Genomic DNA, 22,196 nt, shown 5'->3' on the forward strand with positions numbered 1-22,196 from the left:
CTCGACAAACTTCCGCCCTGTTAGTCAGGAATGGCGCGAAAGGCGATGATTGGATTTCATACAACAGTGACCCGAGACTGAACCCAAACAGTATAAACTGTAGTACTCAAATTACATTACACAAGTCACTGCTAAAATACACACATTAAAGCCTCCCCCTGACTCCACATGAAAATATTATTTTTTCTTACTAGTAAACATAATGGTCACGTAGGCAGTTTACTCACAAACATTGTTCATTAAACTTGTATACAAAGTTTATACTGAAAAAAGAAAAGAATGATTGGTATGAACTTCTGCACTGTGCAGAGTGCATTGTTAATGTCCTAGCCTGTGGCAAGATATAGTATTTCCAGGTTCATTACTAAAAATGTCAGGATGATTTTACTTTATTTTATGAATATGCACCATTTGGTTTCTTGAATGATAACAGAAAAAACAAGCATACATTATCAATCTTAAAATTATAATTTTATTTAAAATCACTAACAAAAAGGCTTTTTTTCTAGAATAAATGAATATGAGCAGAAGATTCTAAACACATGTATTGCTTTTCATTAGTCATCTTGTTTAACATTTGTATTAGTATTATATTGTTTTTCCTTAGTATTTTAAAATTTCTCTCCAATTTACTAACCCCTGGAATATTGTTCTCATTGTGTACTTCATTTCTTTAGAAAAAAAGTACTTAATTTCATCAAAAAATAATTATTGAAAAAAGGAGGTATTTTTTTTGGTTTGTCTTATTTGGATCCCCAATAGCTTAAGCATTCTTCCTCGGGTCCGATAATCTGTCTGGTAACTAGCTTTTAAAATTTTTGGAATTTATGTACATCACACTGTAATGTGATCTTATTAAATACACTTTTAGTGTTACTTTGCTCAATCAAGCATCTTTTAATTTACATTAAATTAACAAGTGTTAAACAAAAAAACAACAACAACAAAAAGCTGTCAACAACAGTGAAAGATATGAAACTAAATTCAAAATGTGGAACACAGGAAGAAAGACTAAGTTTGCTGCCAGCCAACAGGGATCTAACTGAACTTCAACACATTTCTTTTAAACATTTTGTGTTCAAAACAAACATTCCTAATTGTGAATGGCAACAACCTTTGTCCCCAAACTTCATAATCATTTTGACTTTCTCTTCCCCTCCAACAAAATTAATGACTGAAATAGATCAGATAGGTGATCTCTGTCATGTAGAAGAACAGTTGGCCCTAATTATACACTCAAATGTACCGAAACCACTGAAAACGCAGTAGTGTTAAAAGAGATACATTAAAGAAAGAGAAGTGCTGTTCCCCAGGCGGTCCGGGTCTCTGTGTCATCACTCAAAGAGCTCATCAAGGATACTGGCGGAGGTGTGGCGTGTGGAAGGCTGCAGAGCAAAAACAGGACGAAAAAAGTTTGAGCTCGCCAGGAATGCAGTCTTTGATCTTTATTGACTTATTTTGTAGAAAAAGAGGCACTATCCCAACTTTACATCTGAAATACAAATGTATTTATATTCTATTCACTGTACACCAGTTAAAACTAGATTTGCCGCCATAATGTACCATTAATTAGTCTTTTAATCAGCTCCACAAATCACAAGTATAGTACTCTTTTACAGGCATTAATTCAATTGTAGCTGCGTTGATCTAGTGTGGCACAGCAATGATAAGGGATCATTTTTATAATAAATTTTAATAATAAATCATAAGGGGCTACTTAAACTGATGCGCATGGACTTGAGACAATGCTGTAAATACCCAAATGTAATAGATAGATAGACAGAGATACTTTATTAATTGCAAAGGAAATTAAGGTGTCCAATTAACTTATACACATACACACACATAGGCACGCAGACATATAACATTCACATACATACTACAAAAATACAAAAGGAAGATATCAATAGTGTGCCCTTACAGTAAAATTAGATTGTAGCAAAAAAATGCAGAAAAGTGCAATGGTAACGTAGTGTAAGAGAGTTTCAGTTCAAGTACATTGTCAGTGCAAGTTCTCTATCTACTCAAGTACAACAGGCTACACAATATATCACAAATAAAATAATCGTTATTTAACTATACATAGACACTAATGAATAATGTATATTATAGCCAAACATTTACAAATATGTAGACAAATATAGGATGTAAAGCTGACTTATCAATCGTAAGTATAGTATTCCCTTCTTTTAATGAGTGTAAATAATGTGTTGTAAAATGTTGCCAAGATTTGTTTTTTTACCAGTGTATATGTAGATTCGTGTTCAGAGTCACTCTCGTAATCCTCAATCTCAGGCTCTTCTCTTTCTGCGTCTTCGTCCTCAATCAAAGACAGCCTGAGGGAGAAAACATGGTTCGTTTTAATGTTGTTATTCTTAACTGATAATAGCTATCACGAAATGAGACCAATATTCACAATTTCTAAATATTAAAAACAATTCTGTTGTGAAACCGTTTGTATTCTGCTGCCTTACAAGGTGAGGTGGGAGTTCAGGTCTTGCTGATCCAAAGGAGGGCCAGTCTGGCTGGAGGAGAGCTGGTGTCGTTTAACGGGCCTTACCTTTCGTATTTGGGACCTGGTGAACAGCAGCAGATACATTTTAGCAGCCGTGAAGCCTTTGTATCATGCTTTTATAAGTTCTAGCTGGCTGGTAAAATGGTAAAAGCACTTGGTGAACCTTCCTTCCTTCTTTCCATCTACATCTATTTGCGCACAAGTTATAATATAACTTTACTTCAACAACTAGGCCTGTCATGATAACAAATGTCGTTCTGAGACAATTTTCATCTAATATAACGATAATGGCATAATAATGCAGGTACACCTTTTCAAAGATCAATAAACTTATTTCTAAAGAATATTTAACACTGGAACTGGAAGACATTTTAAATATCCACAATAAAAGAAAAACAACCAAAAACAATAAAATAGACTCTCAGTCTCTGTTAAAAAATGCACTAGAATAAAAACCAAAACCAATAAATAAAATGGAATTTTTTCTAGCTCCGATAATTTTTAAATGGAAATTAAATGGATTGATCATGCGATTAATTGATTTATTGCATTTTTCATGTGACAGGCCTATCAACAACAGAAAGAATAATCAAAACACAAATGTTTCTGCAGATAAATGATTCCAACACGGGTTGAATGTGCATCCGCAATGTGCATGGTCATGGGTCACATCTCTTGCCACATTCGGGCACCGTCTCTCCCCCTTTTTCTCTCCTTGTAGTTCTCACACTAAAGTCATGATGCCATGTTGAAAATCCAGTAACCATTTATTTTTTTTTGCTGTGGCAGAAAAGATTTTGCCAGGGGGTGAACACTGATGGCACATACTGCAAACGTGTTGTTGATAAAACTCAACTTACCCTAAGGAGAACTCATCCTCGCTGCTGATATCCGATTGTGTGGCACTGGGTTTTTTGGAGGCCAGGACCTTGGTTGACTGTCTCTGGGCAGTGGAGGTGAGGGCTGGCGTGTGCAGGACGCTGTGGATACTGCTGCTGTCCAACCAGGATCCTCTGATTGTGCTGGCAACTGAACCTGGAGCAGACAGAAGTCAACTACAGAAGGTAATAACTGTGACACTTTGTTAAATGTACAGCATGTGTTTTACAAACTACAGAGAGGAATTAGTCACAAAGTCACTTGTTTCAGCGCAGTCCAATGGATTCACAAAGATGTTAACAGTGACAAGGAGAGAAAAATCCAAGTAGTTAATCAATCAACAGAAAACCGACAATGATTAAAATACATTTAAATACAAAACATTCTCTGGTTTCAGCTGTTAAAAAAAAAAAAAAAATTAAAATAAAAAAAAAAAGAGACCCTTTCTATGTATTACTGTTAACATGAGCTGTGAATCTATACACAAAGTTTTTTGTGTGAAATCCATCTCACCCTGAGCAGTGGTTCTCTTGCGTTTAGCTACAGGGCTACTATGTGTGGAGACGACATCACCTCCCTCCTCCTGTTTTCTGGCTTTAGAAGAGGAGCGGCCCTCCAAGGAACGCTGATACATTCTGACTGACGGCCAGGAGAGGGCAGCACTGGGACACTCTGATTTCACAAACGCAGCCCTAGGAGGGGATGACAGGGTTACCGAGAGATAAGGCGAAAAGCGGAGAAACATTTGTTAATATTTAGTGGTTCAACTTTTTTTCAGGTTTCTGTAAATTATATTTCTGTAAAGAGTCAAATTACAATACAATACAATTAACCAAAGTGGCATTTCAAGAATGAGCACATTATCTTCTGTGTTAGAAAAGCTTATTAATATCTACAAATCTGATTTAGTAGGCTGCTTGTACCATTAGCTTGTGGCCATTTGACAAGAAGATCTAACTTTCCTCTTTGAGGTGAAACATTCATTTTGCTTTGCTGTGATCCTGGAATGATGGCAGCAAATGTACTGAAATGCAACATGTAGGAATGAAATCCTCTGAAACACGAGCAGAAGATTCAGGTAAGAGAGACGATATGGCCACTGTTATTTTGTTAAGACAATAGCATATCATGCTTATATTGTTAAGATCGTATTGATATCATAGTTGACTAAACATGTTTGTGTGGATGAGTTTCAATTTCTCACAGTTTGGTGCGGTCCGGTTGCAGCAGCTTGAAACTGAACTCGCTGAGGATCTCCAAGAAGGTCACATTCATGTGCTGCTCTTCTCCCTCCCGTGGTTCCCGAAATGCAAAACGTACACCGTCCCTAAGAGCAAACATAACATAGACAACAGTTTGAACATAAAAAAAAAATTTATAACACAGAATGCAGAAACCGCTCGAGTGTAAAACAATATATAAAAAAAAATACACTTTCAGCCACTGAGCTATGGCTGCCCATAAGAGCTGGAAAACTGCCCTCAGGGCTTTGAGAAATCAAAATATTAAAATCAAAAGGGCTGACAGGCCTGGTCTGAATGTGTTTGTCAGACACATGTGTCACTTACATGTGCAGGGCCACCAGTGGTTTACGGACACGATGAAGATCGATGCCAAAGCTCATGGCAAGCCTCTTGGCCAAGTCTCTAATCTCACCGAGATCTTGCCTGCTGTGGTCCTCCGTAAGCATCTCTGAGAACAGCTGAACACACACAAACATGACTTTACATAAACACGTTACGCAAAAGGCATGCTATTCAAACAGTTCTATAGATATGGACGGGCTGTTAAAAACACTTCTTAGAAATTCAACAAACACTGTATTGACTAAACAAGTACAGAAAATTAATATACGTCTTTGGGTATTAGGTTTTATTCTCATTTATAAACATTTGAGGGTGCACATGCAGCTCATGGGCAGATAACACATTCTGTATCTGGACATTTTCAGAAATAAAGCAAAATAACTTAACAGGAAAACACAAACAAAAATATCCAAATAATTTCTTTATATACAGCCACATGTTGATGAACATCTGTTAGATCTAGGTAGCTGTTGTTTTTCAGTGCAAAGATTTTCACTTATGTGTAAACACAGCACACATTTGAAGAAACATAAAATTATATTTAAAAAAAAAAAACTAAAACACCAACAGCTATCACAATAAAAACCTGGCAATCAAAAGATGTGATTAAAGAGAAAACATTTAGTAATACTACTTTTAGTATAATGCAGTAATAGTATTCTTATCATAATTAATAACACATTTCAAACAAAAAAAATTCACTGTTAAAAGGGTATTTGATGTATCAATTAAAAGTGAATTGGGATCACACTACAAGATAAAAACTCTCAGAAATAATTAGAGGCTGGTTATTTTGCACACCTGCTGCAGGCTCAGACACACAGTCTTGGCGCTCTGAATGGGACTGATGAGCTTGCTCTTGCTTACAGTCTCTTTAATGATGTCGCCAAAGTCTTTAAAGTACTGGAGAAAACCGGAAAGGAAAACAATTACTTCAGTCATGATCATTAGTCGATTCAATTAATAGCATTGTCTTAATTTCTAAAAATGTAAGAACAATCCACCGTTCCAGTCATCTGTCGGACTCATTCTCAGCACCACGCTGGTTGTGAAACAGATTTTCTCACCATCTTCGACTCTCCTACACATCATCTCCGTTATTTATTTGTTATAAACTTGTTTCCTGTATTCCTAATTCAATTAATTTCTCAAAAAAAAGGTGGAACTGTTAATTTAACAATTTCTAAAGCCACCATTTGAACTATGACCACATTTTGCTTACATGTCCAGCCAACAGTGACACACAGCCAGTTGATGAATATGAGTGCTTATATGCTATGTTAATAAAACTTAACTATCCCTTAAAGCCCTTCTCTCCATCTCCACCTTGCTGTAGTGCTTGAAGACGTCGGTGGCGGCGCTGAGTTCCAGCACCCCGTAGATGACCAGCTTGCAGTAGCCAGACAACTGGTTGCGCTTCCTCTGGAGAAGACGTATCTTCATCTCCTCCTCATTCTCAACTAGAGAGGAGAGGAGAGCCAGGGCGGAGGAATGGGAAGGGAAAGGTAAGCATGAGTGACAGTAACAGACTAAATGTGAAAAATGTAGACGGTAGAGGAAAGGAGAGAAAACTTTGAGGTGTTGATAAGACGCAGCAAAGCAGAACGTGTGATGGAAGACTGGTATTTGGCTTGGGAATTGGCAGTACATTGTGAAATACAGAAAAAAAACGAGGATTTGTTATAGCAGCAGATTCTCAAAACAAGACATCAAAAACTATGTCTGCAGGCATAAATGATGAGAGGCTCCTCTGGGAGAGCTTTGGCAGTGTTAAAATTGAGTTTCTTTCCTAAAGCCTACACATCCACGAGGAAAACAAAATCATTTTCTGAACATAACCATTCACTAGTTTAAAAAATGGAGTTTTCCAATCGGTAACGTTGTCCCTGACTGACATTGCTTCTGGAAAGTACCACTGTTTATGCAAACATAAAAGGTGTTATTTTTTTTCATTTGGGGTTTTTCAAAATACCGTTGAGCTCAGCATCTTCAGTGTCAGAGAAGACGTAGTCCAGGAGGAAAGCAGCCATCTCAGAGCGCAGGGAATCCGATGGCAGGTGGACCAGCGCTTGAAGGGCGGGTTCAGAGCGAGCTGAACTCCTACTGTACAAGAGCAGCAAGTCACACAACAGCTCAAATGCCTGTGAATGGAATACACAAACTTTGTTAGAATTTACCATATCTGTAAATTAAAACTCTGGTCAGTGGTCTGTAGCTTGGTCAGTTTGTCTGAGGAGTCTTTTTTTTGTCATTGGGGGAAAAAAGGAGCAATTAGTCTCAAGGACAATCATTTGTAGTTGCTCTTTTTATTTATTTATTTATTTTTATATATATATATATATCTCAGAAATATAGGTGCATAAAAGGAAAAAATAAGCTTTTAACTTGTAACAAGCCACTAACATACAGTCTTAGTTCACGGTTAGTTCACATATGGGATAACATTACTTACTTGATCTCTGATCTCAGCCTGGTTCAAAGACAGACACGTTTGACAAACTCTGCAGAACGAACGCATCTCCTTCTTCAGACGGTTCAATTCCCCCTGGAGCAGATGGTGAAGGGGACAAAGGGCAGAGGTACACAGATCTCAGATATGATCATTAATGTTTTAGGTTTCTTCTTATTTTTTGGGCATTTTTAGGCCTTTATTTATAGGACAGCTGAAGACATGAAAGGGGGGGAGGAAAGGAGAGAGAGAAAAAAAAAAAAAAAAAAAAAGGACATGCAGCAAAGAGTCGCAGGTTGGAGTCGAAACCCGCGGCCGCTGCGTCGAGGAGTAAACCTCTGTATATGGGCGCGCGCTCTACCAGGTGAGCTACCCAGGCTCCCCGTGTTTTATATGTCTGTGTGTAGGACAGGAACGAACTATGATTACTACGGCTATCCAAGTAAATTTTGACAATTTCTTTAAGATTTGGCCACGGTGAGCTACCCAGGCTCCCCGTGTTTTATATGTCTGTGTGTAGGACAGGAACGAACTATGATTACTACGGCTATCCAAGTAAATTTTGACAATTTCTTTAAGATTTGCTCATTCAACAAGAGGGTCAAAGTATGGAGGTAAAGAACAGCACCGCCACCTTGGATACCAGTAGACAGAAAGAATACTCTATTAATCCCAGCGGTAAATTCAGTAGATTGATGATGGACACCCTTCAAGAGATGGAAACCTATATTTACTAATTCAAGTGCTCTCTCACTAATATTAATTATACAATCCTGTTGCCAAAGTAGATAGTAGCATAGATAACGCATATCTATGCATAGAGGAGGAACCGGTCAACCTGTGGTGCTATTAATACATAAAAACTGAAAAGAGATCAAAATAACTTAACACAAAGAAAGGACTTGCATGTGTTTTCTCTGGAACTCTAGTTTAGGTAGACACACTGTAGTGTGTGTGAGAGAAAAACTGCGGAAAAGGTGAAAATGAGCTCAAGAAAGAACAAGAGACTGATGAGACAGAACTAATACAAAAGGAGAAACAGTAAGAAAAAGTGGGAACCAGTGGGAAATAAATGTCTAAGTGTCATCATGGGCTTGGATGCGCACTAACAGATTGTTGTGTTAATTGCCTGCTGTCTGCACAGCTAGTGAATTGTTGAAAAACACAGACGAGAAGAGCTGCACAAACACACAGCAAGGCCACCAACATGGCCACTGTGGCTTGGCTGTCATGAGATAGCCATCAAGGAAGTATTTATCATGCAGGTTATGTTATCGTGCACAGGTAGGCTAGCGCTTCCAGGAGCCAAGTTAGTGTGCGACATCTCTCAGTGTGTAAAAGACGGAGAGAAGGTCAAACTACTTCTAAACATCCAAAGAAGGATGAGTGCAGTGTTGGAGAAAAGAAATGTAGTAGATGAGCACCTCAGCTGGTGTGGAGTTGACTGCATTCACTTTGGCCCACATCAGGTAAAAGGCTGCACACTTCAGAGCCGACACCATGAGCTGAAATTATACAAAGGGAAAGTTAAAATCAGCTTTTGTAAGAGATTTCGGTGCAATGTGAAAAACACATTTTCCACTTAACTTTTCCAAGCAAATCCATGTCTACATTAAACATCCATGTGACAATACATTCCATCAAATTGAAGTGCTGTCCTAGTAGCTGTATTTATGATTATTCACTTTTCGGATCCAGCACCCAGCCTTCAAAGCTTTCTAAGTATCTACGTGAGTTGAGCGCTATTTTGTTTTTTACATTAAACTACAGAAAATAACTTAATTAAGTTAAAGTTAAAATTATTGAACCTAGATGCATTCAATTTGCCAAACACTTAATTTAGCCCACACTAAAAATGTCTGTAGTTGTACATTGCACATTCAGAGATGGCTTTGAAAAAAGAAAAAAAAAGTTGAAGTTTTGGCCTCTATTATCACAATGGAACCCCCCCCCCTTAAATATCAGAATGTGGGACAGACCTCCTTGTCGAGCTCTCTGGACTCCATCCTGCTTTTCAGAAGCTCAAGACAAGAGTCGAACAGCTTCCAGCCTGTCGGGTCCTTGGCACTGGACAACAAACACACACAGCAAAGCAGACGCGCACGCACACACGTCTGTGTAAGAAAAAGTCTGTACTTTTACTGCCATGTGTATTATAAGAACACACACTTACCTGCTGAGGGCTGCAATCCTTTTTAAAGCAGTGGCTGCACTGTATACGTCATCGTCATCTGCAGTACCCTAGGTACACACACACACACACACACACACACACACACACACACACACACACACACACACACACACACACACACACACACACACACACACACACACACACACACACACACACACACAAAAAAAAAACACACACACACACACATAAAACACACTTGAGAGAACAGATGCTAACTGATCTGTTTTTTTTTTGTTTGTTTTACTACAAAAAGATACAGACTAAAACAAATTAATTAAAAACACGTGCTTACATCTTGAGAGTTGTGATCAAGTCAGTTTTGTTTTCTGCTTTCTTTGGTGTTCTGCAGCACAATCCTGTGTTTACATAGTTTCATTATTATGTACTAGAATTATTGGCTTTAATGGATTACTAAAATACAATTACAACATACTATCTTAACTGAACATCTCAGAATGAGTAGTTTATATTACTAATGTAGGACAGATACATGAACTACAAGCGAGTTTATTAGGCACACTTAGCTAAAACTAATGCAGCCTAATACAAAAGTCCTGCAATAAATCCTACCTTCATGAAGGTTATATTGTTCAGTTTTTTTAAAAACTGGTGTTGAATCAACTTTATGATAATTATGGAAGCTGCAGTCTGTGGTGCTGTTGAACTGTGTTGCATTATACATATATGAGTTTGTCATTTAGCCTGCACTCACGGATATAAACGGGGTAAATAAAATAGTATATGTATGCATTTCATAACATGCCATATTTGTCTGTTTGCAAGCTTCACTGACACGCTCTCCCACCTGCAGCAGGTCACTTAAGTAGGTGCTAAAGCACTCGGTCAGGCTGTCCAGCAGCTGGCTGAATGCCAGGTGTGCGCGGGAGGAGAAGGTGTAGGACTCGGAGCAAAGGGTGCTGACCAGTTGGGCGCAAGCCTCTAGCACAGTGGCCTCTGTGTGCTTCTCCACAATACCACATATCTGAGACAGCAGCAGGTCCAGATACTGACAAAGAGAGGGGAGAATGACGGAGGACAGTTCAAAGCAGAACAGGTTAAGTAGTAGAACTTTAGAATAAGAATGGTTAAGGAGGAACTACGGGAGAGGGGTAATGATTCAGAAGGAACATTATGTCGTTCCTGAAGAGATTTTAATCATCTATTCAGGGTAATTAATTATCCTCCACATTTCCACAACCCCTACCTTCTCCAGCCGCGGAGCACTGTTGTACACCTCCAGGTTAAAGTAGAGGGGAGCTTTGAGAAGGAGGCTCACCTTCCCTGCATCCGCTGAGTACTGCAGGTCAGTGAGAGAAGGAGAAATACACAGGCTCAGGGTTGAAAAAATGTGAAATTAAGCTAAATAATATTGCACAGTTGGCAAAGTAATTTACCTTCATTCTCAATGTAATGTATGGTATTACTGTATGACTCTTTAGAGTGGAATTTAAGGTGGCAATGCTTCTGATGCTTTGCCAACACTTAAAATAATTTAATAATAAATATAATAATAATAATAATTAAATAATTGCTTAGCAGTTTTAACCCTCTGTTTACAATATAATATCAGTGTTATAAAGTATTTTAAAGTGTTCATATTATGCTAATTTTCAGATTCATAATTGTATTTAGAGGTTATATCAGAATAGGTTTACATGGTTTAATTTTCAAAAAACACCATATTTTTGTTGCTGCAGCTCCTCTTTTCACCCTGTGTGTTGAGCTCTCTATTTTTGCTACAGAGTGAGGCACTGCACTTCTATCTTTGTTGGGAGTCGCACATGCGCAGTAGTTAGGTAAGGACTACTACCCAGTCAGACGCAGAGTATGAGGGCGTGCCACGCTAGCAGCTAGGTGAGAATTATAACGGGTGTTGCAAAGTGACGCACGTTTGTCACGGAGAGTAAAGGCTGGACTACAATAGAGCTGTTTGGAGCAGTTTGTGAACAGATGATAAGTCCCTTTGGGGTGGACTTTGGGTTTTTTCACTTTGTAAACCTATAACATGCACAAAAAAGATATATAACACAATAAAGGGTAGGGAAAAAGCCAAAAAGAATAATATGAGCACTGTAAGTGTACCTTGGCCAGCAGCTGGGGCAGTAAGGGGATGAAGTGTGTGGTGACACGTCTCCTGTCTTGTTCCTGGACCTTCTTATCCTTCATACCCAGGATCTAATCCCACAGGTACATTCAGTGAACATCACAGGCCAGCAGTTCAACCATGTGTGAGGACAAAAAGCATTAAGATATCATGAGAATGTGTGGGTTTTTATGTGACCACAGATGAGTAAATTACCAGCACTGCTTAAGAAAATATGGAATAAAAGAATCCACTTTTCACAACATTGTGAACATTTAAAGCTAACATATCCAACTTTTGGTCTTAAAAAAAAAAGAAAAGCTGGTCAAGCTAATGCCCAGCACTTAATGTGATAAGCTGTCTATGCTGAAATAGGATGAAACCAAGACTGAGGTTACCAAAACCAAACGTGTGAGAGCTGCCACGAACAGAGAAAAACTGATATTTGTACACATACAATATGGTGGTATATCTAATTTATTCCTGTTTAATGTCACAAAGGTGCGTATTGTAGCTTTAAAATCTATGATTTTTTTTATGATGGGTTTTGAAGCAAAAACAAAGAATGACATTTCTCTCGCCCCCAAGCTCCACTGTTGCATTAAACAAACTACAGACATTTATATCGTCACCACCTTCTTGCCCTGAGTTCTCCCAACAGGGGGGGTTGCCTGTGCTGCCTGTCTGATGGCACACATCATCAGCTCTATGAGAGCCCCCTCCTCCTCATACATCAGACCTGACAACACAGACGTACAGACAGGTGCTAAACTGAGTGGGGGACGGTTGAGGTGACACAATGCAGCAGCATCGAGGGAGCAGCACAAGTTGAAAAAGGAGCATAAAACAACTAACTGACATGAGTTGTATAAATTATTATGGTGTTAAACTGAGCTTTTTAAGACGCAAGTCGTATTTCGTTCCTCACCAGCCTCCTGTAGCAGTAATGTCGTCATAGTCTCCCAGTCTCTCAGCTCAGGTCTTGCCACATCCCACAGACTATCCAGCAGGTACGCCCCATGCTCATGGAACTGTCAAGAGAGCACATGAACTGCTTTGGATTAACTAAATTATCAGACAGCAAACATCAGTGATACTTGAGTTTTTAGGTGGAATTGTTGTTTCTGCTGTAAGAATAACAATCCCCTGCTGTGTTGTGGCTACTGTTGTATTTTGTTGTATTTTATAGGGAACACAATATAAAACATGATTTGAACAGTATATTATATAGTCATGGTTAGTCTACTTTTAAATATGAAACATAATTGCAATGGTTGGAATAGAGGGCAGACAGTACCTCACTCTGGATGTAGAAAGCGATGAGGATTTGAAAGAAGGCTGCATTTTCACTTTTATCATTCTCCTGGTTGTCACTGGCAATCACACTTTTCAGCCTGACATACACACATAAAGAACACATTTCACATTACATTAACCAAAATTAAGAAGTGGCATGGAAAGGTTGCACACTGATTTAAGTCAGATGTCACATTTGTGTAGCAATAAAATGCTCCACTATACAGGGAAGTATATGCGGTTTGTGATTTACACTGCTTGTTTAAGTGTAAACCGTTATTAATCCAAGGTTTGGTGTGAATGAAAATGGTTTTTAATGTTTTGAAGAAATCAATAAACAAACAGAAATTTAAACATATTTGTTGAATACGGAATAAGCCACACATACAGAGGTGTACCTTAATGACACGACTCTACAACACTTGGGGCCCTATTTTAACGATCTGAAACGCAAGTATGAAACGCAGAATGCAAGTAGCTAGGTGTGGTTTTGGCGTAACGTGAAAATAACCAATCAGAGCGTCATCTCACATTCCCTTTAAGAGCAGGCGCGCTTGTTCCATGGTGGATTGCTATTATGACGGCGGATCTGCCTGGCGCACGCCAGTGGGAGCTGTCCGGGATGCGGCAAAGTAATAAATGCCCGTCTTGACCGAGTGGCGATGTTGCTGCTCCTCTAAGGCGCATCTAAGGAGAGGATTGCTGCAGCCATGGAGCGTGGGCCTCCAAACGCACCACCTGCACCTGTTGTGCCCCTTCCTCCTCCCCCCACTCCATCTCCGTCCACCCGCTCCACCAGGAGTGCATCGCGAATTACCACTCTCGGACCCTCAAGTGTCTAATCCCACCGTAGTTCAACATCACGTCTCCTTAAGTCCTCTAATATTTCCTCATTTATGTCATCAACACATCCATGATTCATGGAAATGTTGTGTAAAACACAACAAGCCACAAAGAATGCTGCGACTTTTTGAGGACTGTACTGTAAAGTGCCTCCTGATCTATCCAAACACCTGTAGCGCATTTCCAGTCATATTTTTCCTTGTAAAAAAATGGGAACTGCTGCGTCCGTGTAGATGAGAGAAGCAAAGTGTATGCGTGTTGTGCGCACGCTACATTATGGCCAAGCATTCGTCCCTAAAATAGCATCTGAATAACACACCACTGACTTTAGACTAGCGCCACTGACTTTTGACCAGGGTTTTCCTGGTCTGTGGCGGAATTGTTTTGTCCCGAACTGCAAAATAGCACCAGGGAACGGTTTGCACCTGAACATGCCTCCTCTTTTCGCTGAACCGCCCCTGGGAGCGCAAATACAGTCCCTAATTTTACCGACATGCGTCTGTGGAGGGAAAAGCCTGCTGTGCGTCGGGTGCAAAATAGGAACGATACATGCGTCGGTGTACAAAGGCAATTGTGCTGGGTGCAAGATAGGGCCCTTAGTCTGACAGGGTTAAGAAAGGAAGGATGAAAATGTACTTGTTAAAGAGGAAGGCGCCGGCTGCAGACGCCAGGCCTCTGTTTAGAGCGTAAACTAGGGGATAGATGTGGCCGCACTCCTCTTCTTTCAGACCTTCCTCTGTCCTCCTGCATATGTGCACATAAAAACAGTTACAGGCCAAAAAAGTTTGTATTCTTTAGAGTGTTATCACAGTTATGAGTAACCATTACACTTCTATTGTTGAGAAAACATTTGCAGTATTTGGTTATTTTTACATCATAAGTTTACATCACTTTTTCAGTTACTCATTCAGAATCGCATTCACAGACCTAGCATTATTACAAATGCTCTAAACTGCATTTCATTAGAACTTTTCGGTAATAAAGCTCAAAACTATCAATGCAAAAAAAAGAGAAAAGGCACATTAAAATATTGTATAAAAAATATGCTATACTTGGTATGTTTTGATCTACTAAATTGAAATTCCTGTACTGATTGCTGCAGAGAGCAGCACAGAGAAACCACCAGAGACAAAAAAAAAAAAAACACCTTACTGTTGGATCAGCAGCAACAGATTGACCACTTCCACTGCCACCTCTGGGTCTTTGTCCAGTGCCATGCTGAGCATCCTCTCCTAAAAAACACACACAAACACATTCAGAACACAGACAAATGAACAATCATGCCAGCAGACAAATGGCCATAAAAACGATTTTACCCACAGACATACACGCACACACACACAAACTCACTGATTAGGCACTAAGCCATGGTATGAAAACCGTTTATCTGCAGCAGCACATGTGGCTTAGGAGGGTTTTTATGTGTTTGAGAAGAGCTTATTAACCATCAGTAATTGGCAGCAATTAACGCACCCAGACACACGCCCAGACAAAGGATGAGACCATCACAACAAACAGGAATGGTGAAAAAAAAACTAAAAAGGCAAAGAAATGGGAGGGGGCACAAAATACTGGGAAGAGAAACATAGGCAGGCAACAAAATAGAGACAATACAATAAGCTGGAACAATAGATTAAAGAGAGATGCTGAGACAGACAGACAGACAGACAGACATGAGGGGAAAGGAAGGGAGAAAAGAGGCATTAACTGAGGCGCAAGTCCAATCCAGAGGGATGTCTCACTTTAAATCTGCTGGTGAAAAGCTCCAGGCGGCCAATGAATTCCTTCTCCTGGTACAGACCCTGCAGGGCACGAACACACTGCAGACGCACTGGACTTTGCTGAAGGAAAGAAGAAGAGAGTGCAGTAACACACACAAACACTCTATAACCTACATACAGACTGATGCACAAGTCTACTCTTAGTGGACATTTCTCTTTGTTTAAGTGTGTGTATGTGTTCCTTCTTGTGTCTTCGTGTGTGCAGATATTCTACAATAGCATCTGGTGTAAGAGACTGTCAAAGACTTAAAAGCACAAATATAAATTAAAAAGCTGCTTAATTTGGACAGCCCAATTCCCTATACACTGCGGCCCTTGTCATTTTTAGCTCCAATGCTGACCTGCGGAGGGCTGCAGACAGACTGCTGCAGACAGACTGCTGCTACATCTGCGACACATGTTGTTGGCCAGCGGTGAGGGAAACAGCAAAATAAAGAAATAACATCATAGTAACGCTTAACTCTATCATGTATTGTCTATTGTCTAGTCCTGTGTATGTGTATGTGTTTACCTTGTCATGCAGGGTCCACCCCAGGTATTTAAGACACCCATCATTCAGAAAGTCTTCAGGGTCCGTTTTCAGCCACATGCCCAACTCCTCAATACATGCAGTCCGGATCTCAGGCAGCCGGTCACGGTAACGGTGCACAAACACACCACGGAAAGTGGCGTTCATCATGGAGGATACCTCCTCCCTGTTCTCCCGCAGCTACAACATACATATGAATCTCTAAGTCTCATATAGAGTCTGTGGTTCTGCTGGGGCATTCATCTTTTATTGCTTTGAGGACCAGCAGGCAAACAATTCACACAGCAAAAAATGTTCCTAATATTAAACTTTTTCCAGGTTTAATAGCAACTAAGGGTTACATTTCACCATTTCCACATCTACCTGTATCATTCTAGTGATCCACAATTAGTGAGGGAAGTAGACATTATATTGTTATCGTCACAGATGATTTCGTCATGAGACAAAACATCATCAGAGGTACCATTTACTTTACTCCTAATGCTACAACCTTAATAACACTTTGAGTGTGCACATCTGTTGTCCCTGATATAAAAGATGCCTGTCTTTCTAACTCAGAATTTATATTGCATGCAAACAAGGTGTGAAATTAGCAAGCACATTGTGCATTCTGGTTAAACCTTCTCTACTCCATTACCCAGGCTGGAAAGTTTTTGACGCATTATAATTGGAAAATCTATTTGGGTGGTAAAGAAAAATGACATGACTGAATTTCAAACCCAACAGCTAATTAACAACCGGTGTCTAACAAGCAAGGAAAATGGTGTATTGTCATCAAGGACCTACTGACATGCAAAACATGTCTTTGCACTAAGAAAACACTGGCCCTTGGTATTGTCCATTGTATCCTTTCCCATGAAAAAAAGCACCTGTAAGATAATTCTTACTGTATAAAGCCAATGTGGAAGGACTGCTTTAATGACCTGCATGTTTTGTCTGTGAAAGTAGCTGCACTCATGCCAGTGTTTGTGTTTGTGTCACCTCACTGATGGTGGCCTGCAGCTCCTCCAGTCTGCCAGAGGCTCTGTCTTGCTCCCTCTTGCTGTTCTCCGTGTCGTATTGCCGCTGGGTGGTCTGCAGCTGAACCGACACTATCACAGCTACCTCCACCAGACCAGTCATCAACTTCATGGCTGAGAGAGAAAAACATGCAGGTTTAAAAGCCTAGACAGTACTGACAGACCAACATATAACCTTGGGTCAATCTGAGGGGGTTTCACAGGTGATGTTTCCCACTTTGTTGGGAAAAGAAAATACTAAACGAATCCTTACAAATCCATCCCAACGGTTATTTTGCCAAATGTCACTAAAATGTTATTCATTTTGTAATCTGATTTTACAAATCGTAATGGAGAAGAATGCTGCACAGCAATAGGCACAGTCAGTCCACATTTTCACAACAGCATGTGTCCAATAGTTAAAGTTACATCACATTAACTTAACTGAAGAGTTTTGTCCCTTTTAATTATCTGCAGTATACAAAAACAAATCCTTAGGGGATAAGAAATATAGGGGAGAAGAAATCACATGGATGAGCTTTCAAAAGCTGAGGTTTCAAAAGAAAACAATGACAAACAATAGAAGCCTATAATAGAGTACAATCTGAAACACAAAAGAACTTCTAGAGCAACTAAAACAGATGTCAGCTGAATGGAGCAGTTTGTTCTGCCTCCCAGAAAAGCAGGAGAAAAACCCTCCGGTATCCGAAGCATGGAGTGCAGGTTTTCAACCCTGTCAAAACCTAAAGCAAATGGTGCGATTACCACCAATCAAAAAGTGTAGCCTTAATACTATAATCAAAGCTCCCTTGTGAAATCGGTGTGTATACTAATATTGTATGCACCTGTATTGTACCAATGTGCTTACCAAGCAGGGTACTGGTGTGTCTGAAGGCTCTGACCTGGGAGTCAGACATGCCTGTGAGCAGAGCCAACAGGGAGGGGAAAAGGTACTCATCAAAAATGAGGCTATTCCGACAGGAGCTCACCAGAACCCGAATAAACTCGCACAGGCTGGCTTTGAATCGCCTTAGCTGAGGGCCTGGGGTGCACAGAGGGTAGTTCACTGAATCCTGGAGGATGACAGGAAACAATAGAAATGGAGGAAAAATCTTTCACTGTGCTTATTATTAAGTTATTTGAGACAGAAGTGGTTGCTGTGCTAATGACAATTACATCAGTGGTGAACCCATTAACCCATTAATGTGCTCATTTATCAACATTAGATTTTAATTAGTTTGTTCCATCAAGCTGTACTCCATCCTTCTGATCATAATCTCCAAGGATATGGAGGTTGTTTAAATTTCTCAGCAAACTCAAACAGGATTATTAGAAGAATGGGTGACAAAGAATAGAAACTAAATTTAAACTTGCAGATATGTAAGAATAATCTTTATTTTTTAGGATCTATTAAACAAACCAATAACTATATTTTCACTTTTTTTTTTTTTTTTCCTTTTTTTTTTACAAAAACACATTAGGAATCAAAAGTGAAATAAACACCTGAACATAGGTAAGTGTAATAATACAATAATTCTGGCTTTCTATTTGACCCAAAAATGAAATGACATGGTAGGATTTCTTTTCATTTTCATTCCACTCTCACATACTATTGATATATTGTGTTGTCAATAGACAGAGGATTAACACAGCACCTAGACACTGCATCGTTACCATACTGGGAGATCAATAGCCGACTGCTGATCATTGCCTGAGCTGTAATTGGAAAGATAATCTCTTGAACTTTGACTCCCACCCCCCAACTTGTGGGCTCCCTCTTGACCTCTGACCTTTGCATCCGCAGGACTGAACAATGAAGTTGATGAGCACCAGCAGCCCCACCTCTCGGCTTCGCTTGTAGCTGTCCAGCCACTCGTCCACCACCGTCTTAAGATTGACAGGGAGATAGCAGCCAATGAGAACGCTGGGCTCAGATCAAAGGGTCGACGGATATAAATAAATAACATTATGGATTTCAGCTTTCACCTTTCTTCCTACCATTGGCCTTTTGTGTTTTCTCAGTAACATATGTTTGCCCCACCATCTCCCCATTTATATTTTCTACTCATTTCAAATTCCAGTTTTATTCCCCATGTCCTTTGCATAATCATTTTTGGCAACCATGGCACCATTACACATATACACTATACACAAATAGACACTACTTCAGAACATCTGTTCTGTTATTAATCATAGTGTAGCATATGTAAAGTGTAATAAATTGGAAATATAGTAGAACTAGAACTGAGAAGCCTTTGCGCAACAGACTAAAATTTTGTGACTTGCAGTTTGCCAAATTTGCTGAATGTGCTGTATAAAAAGTAGGCCTTCACCCACAATCACCATCTGCATTTTGCTGCTGCTCTACACTGTAGTGACAGACTCTTTTTTATTACTGCCCACCACACTTTTTAGCCTCTCTTTTGTTATGCGATTCTTTTTTGTAGTCTTTAACCAGAAGAGACTAGGCACAGCACCACAATGGTTGGGATGGACGCATGCTGTCAATCATTGCCTACTACACAACCCAGTGAAAACACTTCTTCCTCTTCGCGTATCAAAGCCAATTCTGTAGGGTCAAATCAGTCAGCCACTGACAGCAGATGATAATCTCGCTCATTGTTGCTCTTAGAGCCTTGTTTCTCTTCTCATTACACATGCCTCCTTCAGCACCGCCCTCCCTTCATGTGTTCATCTCTACATCCCCTTCCCCCTTTGCTCACCACCATGGCACTCTTTCCAGAGCGGACAGCATCATAGATATCCTCTGCACTGATTCCCCCGATTCCCTCGTTCGCTCTCGTCACAGGTCTAGGAGAGGCCTGCCTGGATGTCCCTTGGGAGTGCTGCTGCAGGGAGGGGTTTTGAGGCGTGGGGCTGGGGCTGCTACTGGTGCTGGACACCCTCAATGCAGCTTTACGCCTGGGTCTCTTGGGTGGCTTGAGATGAAAGAGATGGGAGGGCAGCTCAGCAGGAGATTTAAGGTGAATTGATGTTGTCAACTGAATTAGTGGTAGCCATGGTAAGATAAGGTGCAGGCTTACCACAGTGTTGCAGTTATTATGATTCTAGTATTTGATCTTTTATAAGAAGTAAAAGATGACAGACAATAATGCAACTTGATTCAATACCATGAAAACAAATACCAAACTTAGACAAGATCATAGCCCTGGTCTACTCCATTGTGAACAGTCTAAATTGTATCTTAATGAAAGTGAATCCTTTTGAGAGAGAAGAAGATAATTTACCTGAAGTCCAGTCACTGGCTGTTTTCTTCGCTTTGTAGCTTTCGTTGTGGCCTCATAGTCACTGTCAGAATCTGAGAAGTCATCCAACTCCTCAAGACTAACAGACAAGAAAACTGAATCAAAACAAATTCTTAGCTTCAACAAATAATTATTACTAAGACAAGACTACAAAGCCAGGCAGGTATCATGATAAAAATGTTGATGAATTGAGCATACAAGTTACTAATTAGTACCCCTCAAGTTCTTGTAGCATTCGGTTGTTGTGGCCAACAGTTAGAGAGGAGCTTCCAGTGTCCCTCAAATTGTTATTATTGTAGTTAGCCTATTCCATTTGTCCTTGTCCATTCAACCCTCTCTTACATATAGTTTTGACTGTTATTGGATGTTGTTTCAGCAATTTTTCTTAAATTTTGGCCGGCTAGTTTCAGCTTCTACAGATGCACACATGCTGCTAATGCAGTGCAAATAAACTTTGCAAAACGTAAGGTCATTAACGACAATCTCAATAAGCCTAGTTTTATTTTGAATTTTGACTGAGATATTCAGATACAGTTTTGTTTGTTAATCTGTGTGTTATCTCAGACATCTCTTTATTAAATTTTGAAGGTTGGCACATTGTTTCTGTCCTGTAAACTTGTGTGCATTTTAAGTCAGTGAAATATGTATGTCAGATAAATGCTCCATACCCAAATACGTTCAACAACTCTATAAGTTTTACTTTGACTTTGTGACAAGAGTCTTAAGAGTTAAGTTAGCTAAAACAAATATAAAGTAATACATTAGGTAAGCTTGGCTAACTTTACCTGTCCAAAAGGGAGTCTCCACTTGCCATTCTCAGTGAAAGAGGCACCACAGATTGTAAACTGGTTTTGAACCGCAGGTTAGCTGCTCTTTGCTAACACTTTTTCAGCGGCAAGACCAAGACAGAGGAGACAAAATTAGCCAATTTGCATTCATATTATTACAGTATCTCAAATCTACATTATCGGACTTGCAACCATAATTCTGACTAACGTTAACTACTTTTTAAGATGTGTCGGCCAACAGACATATCATTAAACAAACTATAGAAATCGCTGCTAAGGAGTAAAGTTATGTCCGATTATGGATCTAAAGAGCTGCTAACGTCCCTTAAACCGTTAGCTTACCTAGCTAAACGTTAGCTAGCTAATTTAGCTAGCTAGTAGCCAGCTACCTACTACAGCGAAAATTAACCAATAATCATTATTAGCAAACTAATTGAATCATTGTACCACCTGATAATATAGCTAGCTATTAACCGATCAGTATGTTGCTTTCTTGTCGTATTTTCTTCACGATGAGAGTCAAGGGCGCGCAAAAGTACGCAAAGTTATGCTGGATGCCGATTGGCCAGCGCTTACTCAACTCATGAGACGATTGGTCCTTCCAGAGGGTCACTTGATGATCATTGGTCATTCAGAACAAGTAGTTCTGCCTATGTAGCCTAGTAAATTAAACAGAAAAAAAGACCCACAGTGAATTTAAAAGACAAAATGAGTTCAAGTTTTGAATGTAACTCCTGCTGAATAGTAATAGTACACCATTATGGATATTTCAACTATGAGTTTCTTTATTTACTGTCCCGTATTGATTGTATCTGTGTGGCCTATAATCTTTCAGCCTGTCTGCTCTGTGTCTGTCTGTCCAGTTTTTAGGACCCTGAGGGGTTGTCTCAGCTGCTCCCCGCCCCGCCACCGCAGGCTCTTCGCCCTTCTCTCCCCTGTTGGTCCTCCTCTGCACGGTCCATTGTTCTGTATATGGCCACAGTCAA

General features: G+C 39.8%; 1 protein-coding gene across 1 annotated transcript; it reads right to left on the minus strand.

The window, feature by feature from the left end:
• Positions 1–820: 820 nt before the first annotated feature.
• Positions 821–21,765, minus strand: LOC120566545 (cohesin subunit SA-2). The gene is made up of 32 exons (XM_039813069.1): positions 21,661–21,765; positions 21,208–21,305; positions 20,405–20,501; positions 19,880–20,095; positions 18,913–19,043; positions 18,414–18,471; positions 18,025–18,229; positions 17,140–17,291; positions 16,141–16,338; positions 15,591–15,689; positions 15,001–15,080; positions 14,485–14,592; positions 13,007–13,103; positions 12,638–12,740; positions 12,345–12,448; positions 11,709–11,801; positions 10,831–10,923; positions 10,432–10,632; positions 9,603–9,670; positions 9,409–9,496; positions 8,854–8,934; positions 7,433–7,525; positions 6,953–7,121; positions 6,307–6,440; positions 5,782–5,883; positions 4,963–5,096; positions 4,599–4,721; positions 3,908–4,086; positions 3,376–3,550; positions 2,475–2,576; positions 2,243–2,336; positions 821–1,385 (listed from the first exon to the last, which is right to left on the minus strand). The coding sequence occupies exons 2-32, from the start codon at positions 21,234–21,236 to the stop codon at positions 1,335–1,337; spliced, it is 3,657 nt and encodes a 1,218-aa protein (XP_039669003.1). The 5' UTR covers positions 21,237–21,305; positions 21,661–21,765; the 3' UTR covers positions 821–1,334.
• Positions 21,766–22,196: the final 431 nt, after the last annotated feature.

This window comes from Perca fluviatilis, chromosome 10 (genome assembly GCF_010015445.1).
Source record: "Perca fluviatilis chromosome 10, GENO_Pfluv_1.0, whole genome shotgun sequence".
Taxonomy (NCBI): Eukaryota; Metazoa; Chordata; class Actinopteri; order Perciformes; family Percidae; genus Perca; species Perca fluviatilis.

Coding starts and splice junctions, on each gene's coding strand:
- LOC120566545 (XM_039813069.1), bottom strand. CDS start 21,236: ATGGCAAGTGGAGACTCCCTTTTGGACAG. Junction 17,292..18,024: donor ACACACCAGTACCCTGCTTG/GTAAGCACATTG, acceptor TTTCTCTCTCAG/CCATGAAGTTGATGACTGGT. Junction 13,104..14,484: donor GGCGCCTTCCTCTTTAACAA/GTACATTTTCAT, acceptor TGTGTATGTCAG/GCTGAAAAGTGTGATTGCCA.